This window comes from Portunus trituberculatus, chromosome 35 (assembly GCF_017591435.1).
Source record: "Portunus trituberculatus isolate SZX2019 chromosome 35, ASM1759143v1, whole genome shotgun sequence".
In the NCBI taxonomy this organism is placed as follows: domain Eukaryota; kingdom Metazoa; phylum Arthropoda; class Malacostraca; order Decapoda; family Portunidae; genus Portunus; species Portunus trituberculatus.
In genome coordinates this window covers 10,970,926-10,975,925 of record NC_059289.1, presented here as the reverse complement: position 1 = coordinate 10,975,925, position 5,000 = coordinate 10,970,926, and the positions used below count along the sequence as shown (strand labels likewise).

The 5,000-nt window shown below is 46.3% G+C and overlaps 1 protein-coding gene across 1 annotated transcript in view; it reads right to left on the bottom strand.

Moving 5' to 3' along the window:
* Window positions 1–5,000, bottom strand: part of LOC123513030 (calbindin-32-like) — a 383,307-nt gene that overhangs the window by 10,125 nt on the left and 368,182 nt on the right. Inside the window, 3 exon segments of the mRNA XM_045269841.1 lie at window positions 23–68; window positions 1,053–1,108; window positions 1,517–1,600. Coding sequence (XP_045125776.1) covers window positions 23–68; window positions 1,053–1,108; window positions 1,517–1,600 — 186 coding nt within the window.

Sequence of the window (5,000 nt, the reverse complement as noted above, 5' to 3'; positions counted from 1 at the left end):
GTCCTTTTATTACCTGGCTCACCTTAAATACCGAACGGCACAGGAAATTTTCTTTGACTGGCAACAATCTGAAAAATAAGTCAGTCTTAGTGACCTGAACATGCACACCTGCACTAATTAATATGATACCTTCAAGTACTGTGAAACGTGACACGTGACATTAACTTTAAATGTATCTTGTACTAAGAAAAAATGTGTAAAGGCTGTTAATATAAAAGATGTGTTTGCTATAGATTAATTATTACACTTCTGCATGCAAAGGGAAGTTAATATTTTTAGGGATGATAATGAAGAAAACATTATATTACATTATGCTTGTGTTAAAGACAAATGTATAGGGGACATTTCTCTACCCATCTATCTATCCATCTATCTATCAATGTCTCTGTCTATTTATCCCCTGAGTACCTACCCAAAACCCTCAACACACGCATGATATACATATGGACACAATAACGTATCACATTCCCTTACAAAAACCCACCGAAGAAAGCTGAACGGCCAAAGGTCTTGACAATCTAATAAAGACAAATTTCTATAAAGAAACCTTGGTGGAATTCTGGATCCCCTCGAGGCATGGCAGCCACACTGAAGGTACTGGCGGAGAGCTGTGGTGGGGAAGACTGAGGCTGAGTAGGGAAGATTAGAGTTAAGGACGAGAGTTAGGATTGACGAACAGCCTTCAAGTAACGTAAAAGTAAAGGGAAGGAAAGATACACGTAAACAGTTCAAAATTCTTCAGTAAGTTAAGTCAGGGATTGGGTTAGTCTGTGCTGAAGAAAGACGAAAGTAAATATTGACTTATGTCGAAGGGTCTCGGGATGAGGCCCTGAGACAATTGAGATACGAGGAATCCTAGAGCACCAGGAATCCAACAGGTACACTAGAACAAAAGGCACTGGGGGACACAAGAACTTAAAATCCAAGGCAGCAGAGGTAATAGGCACCCAGGGGACACCGACGACCTGAGAAGCATGGGGGATCCGAGATTCTGGGGCCACGGGGGATCCAAGAGGCAGAGGGTCCTGACAGAATGTATTAGTTTCACTTACTTGGCCATTTCAGACAGCTGGAGTTTTCCATCTTTGTTCTGGTCGAAGACTTGAAGCTGAAAAAAGAGAAGGGTAGTAAGGTGTCAGGAGGTGGCAGGGAGAGACGAGGCACGGAAACACACACTTTCAAATCTACACTGACTCGTCTTCACGTTGACTCTCCTGAAACACTGCCCATAGGTGGACAAGTGGTGGAGTGGAAGAGAGGTGAGGGAAGGGAGTGAAAAGTGCCCAGGGAAAGGGAACAATAGGGAGGAAGATAGAGTGGAGAGATAAGTGTGTATGAGGAATTAGAGAATTAGTATGCAGAGGAGTGAGAACAGACACAAAACCATTCTGAGGCTAATGGAGTAAGGAACAAGGCAGGCAGGAAGAGGGAGGTGGGAAGGGTGGGGGGATGTGAGGACAAGTGAAGGAGAGTGAGGGTGAGGGTGAGGGTGAGTGAGGGAGGCATGCAGACCCACCATGGTGTCGGTGTACTCGATGAGTTTGTCCTCGGAAACATCCTGGTCCTTTTTGGCTTCCTTGAGTAGGTCTCGCAGGAAGTTCTGGCGGGAGAGTAAAAATTAGTGTGACCTGGAAAGAGGACAGAGGGAAGGATGAGGTGATGAGGGGAGAGGGTGGGGTGACGAGGATAGGGATTGGGTGACGAGGGTAGGGGATGGGATGATGAGGAAGTGAGGGTAGTGGCGGACAGGAGAAGGGTTAACAGGAAGGCGGAGATGGGAAGAGGCACTGGGAGAAAGGATGTGATGGTGCATATTGACAAATATTAAATACTTTATAGTTTATGGAACCAATACACGGAACATTTTATTTCGGCTCATTTGTAATCTGCTGAAGCCGAAAACTTAATAAAATAACGAATTTTGAAAAATGTTGTGAGTAAAAAGGCAGATTTCCTGTCCTCGTGCTGGTGGCGGCGGCAGCGGCGGCGACGCAGCGAATCTGCTCTCATGTCGGAGACTCATCGCAGCGAGATCTGGAGCGCGTGGCGGAATCCTGTGGTGGCGACGCGCGGTGTGGCGGTGTGGCATTGCGTGTTACTTACTGGTAATGACATGCAGCTCTTTCGAGGAGAGATACTCTCGGCAAAATGAAAGAAGACTAAACATGATATGGATCCCGAATGGATGGTAAGGCGGGGCCTGATGGAGACAATGAGGTACAAACGTCGGTGGCGGAGAGTAACTCTGGGTGTTGGTGATCCGCAATGAACGCGTCAAGCAGCTGTCTGCCGCCACACAACGCAATGGTGTTGCCGAGTCTCTGATTCACACCCCTTGAAGACCATAACTGTGTTACGAGGCCATCAGGCTCCCGAGACGAGCCAGCGGTCAGGGCTGCGGCCAGGCACCGCGCGCTCCCTACGACCCTCTGACACTGAGTCCCCACCATTTAGTGGCGCAGGATGAGGAGGGATAACAATTTAGTGTCAAGTGTAGTGTTGATAGATGAAAACGAGGCAGCCGACAGACAGTGCTTACTGTAGTGCCTTCAACTGGGCAGTCGAATCAGATCCCACGTCAAGGACTCATGGTACAGGTAGTGTGACCTGTTTGCTGCAACAGCCGCGGGAACAATCTTTATGCACACTCGGGAAAACACGTCACTTTGCTACCAACTACATCTTACTAATGCTGTTGTGAGTTGCGAGAGCAGCTGGGTAAATGAACAACGTATGTAATCTGTTCACTATCCTGGAGTTTGTAATCTACGGTATGCTACACATCACGGCTGCTAAGCGCTGACACATCCAAGCTTTTCGCAAACAATCACGCCTACCGTGCCTCTGTGTCATGCAATCGTAAATTTACAATATAAAGCTTGTTTTAACATAACAAAAGAAGAAAAAAAAAATCCGGTGCACCGCAGCCAGTTTCACCGACTGAACGCGACACCGCGAGACTCTTAGCGTTTTCTCGTGAACACAGGCGTGGCACAGCAGTTAGAACCCCTGGTGGCTGCACGAAGGCCGGTCATGGGGAGAGTGGGCGGCGCGCCAAGTGGGGGTACAAGTACACTAGGCTACATAGGGCTGGAACGTCGCTAGCGTGTTGGTGGCAAGCGGTGGTGACGCGAGCGTCTTGATTAATGGTGTACATACAGTATGGACACAGGTAATTATGTACACATGTGCAGTGGTGAGTATTGACGGTGATGCAACACATTTGTACAAAAAGCAAGAAAATATAGTATCACATTCAGATATTTTTTCCAATAGATATAAGCAAGACCGAAGAAATGTCCATTATCATGAGCATGCGTTTCTGTAATCAAGCATTAGTTCTTTGTCGGATGCAAGAAAAAAAAAAGATATATATATATATATATATATATATATATATATATATATATATATATATATATATATATATATATATATATAAAATCGAAGTGGCAAATGTAATTACCGAGAAAGAATTCTGTCAATAAGCGAAAGATCAACTGAGTTTGCTGTGTTATGGAAGGAAACCCCTAACAATGGTAGCAATGGCGGCGGTCCACACACACCAGCACACTGCCAAGAAAGCGTTAAGCGTAAATTTGAAAAAAAAAGTGGAATAAAGAATAAAAATACGGAATGTGAAGGAGTGGCAGACAGGTGCTGGGTAGGGAGTGAAAGCCTTGAGAGAAGCCTGTCTTGGGTGGAGCATCTTTAGTGTCAGGGGGCGAGTGCCCGCTCTGGGCTGGACCAGAGCAGCCAGACACACTGCTCTGGCCGCGCGGTGGGCCAATGACGACCACAGACAATTCTAAGCTCAAGACGGAGGCAGCACGGATGCTAGCATGGTGGTGAGCCAAGCAGAGCCTCAACAAGTGTTCTGGGAGACGCCTGGCCTACTGTTACTGTATTGTGTAGACTCGATGTCGCTCGAGATTTCAACAGACTCTTAAAAAGCTGAATGCAATGCGTTGTTGCTCTGATAATTTATTCCCATGAACAACACTTCTTGTTTCCTACAATCACTGTCACATTTTTATATTGAAATTGACGGAAATTTTCTCCTGTCTCCTTCCTTCACACTCATTGTTGTCATTCAAATCTCCAAGTCTAGAGTGGCCCTCACACTGATCTAAACATATTCATGATATGGATGTTCTAGAAATGACCTTCTATGCTGGTGATTGGATACAATGGAGTCTCAAGTCATCGGCGGGTGTGTGGTGAAGGGTGGGCAGACAGTCACCGTAGAGCCGCGAGGTGAATGATACGTGAGCCGATTCCTTATCTTTCTAAGGAATCCCGGCGTGTTCATGACAGCTGGTTGGATGGCACGAATTTACAATCTACCACGACTGATTAACAAACAAAGTGCTTGGAGCATCAGGCAACAACCTGCTGGCCGCCTCATATAAATATTCTGGCAGAATTCGGAAGAGTACACAGTGCATGACATGTAGATAACACCAGGGAGTTTTTGTCCTTCGCAGTGTCCTGGCCATCAAATGGCAACGACCGTCAGACGATGCCTAAAGACAAAAGTCACGCTGCATGAGGCCAAGCTATCCAAATGGACGCCGGTGACGAATACTACTGTGCATCACTCCATAGGGACACTGCAGGTAGGTGCCACGCATCAGCTCGCTGTTTGAACCGCGTCGCCGCCGCGGCCCGCCACTGGGAGCCGCTGCAAGGGACGGCGCTGGCCATCCCGCTTCATATCTCTTACATTATTCAGAGGAAAATCGATACCTACAAGACAACAAAATTAATTACAAAATCACTGACTACCCACTTTCACTTCAAAGATCTATCAGCACTACCACTACGGCCTGCCAATCTATAGCAGCCCAAACTACGCAGGCCCATCAGATCTTCTACATAGCAACTGTACTTCTACCTACAACATTAACACTCATTAAGAAGACTAAACAAATCTTTATTGTTAATTTCATGTGTGCCTTGCAATTAATGACTTTGCCGGGTTAGCAAAGTTGTCATCT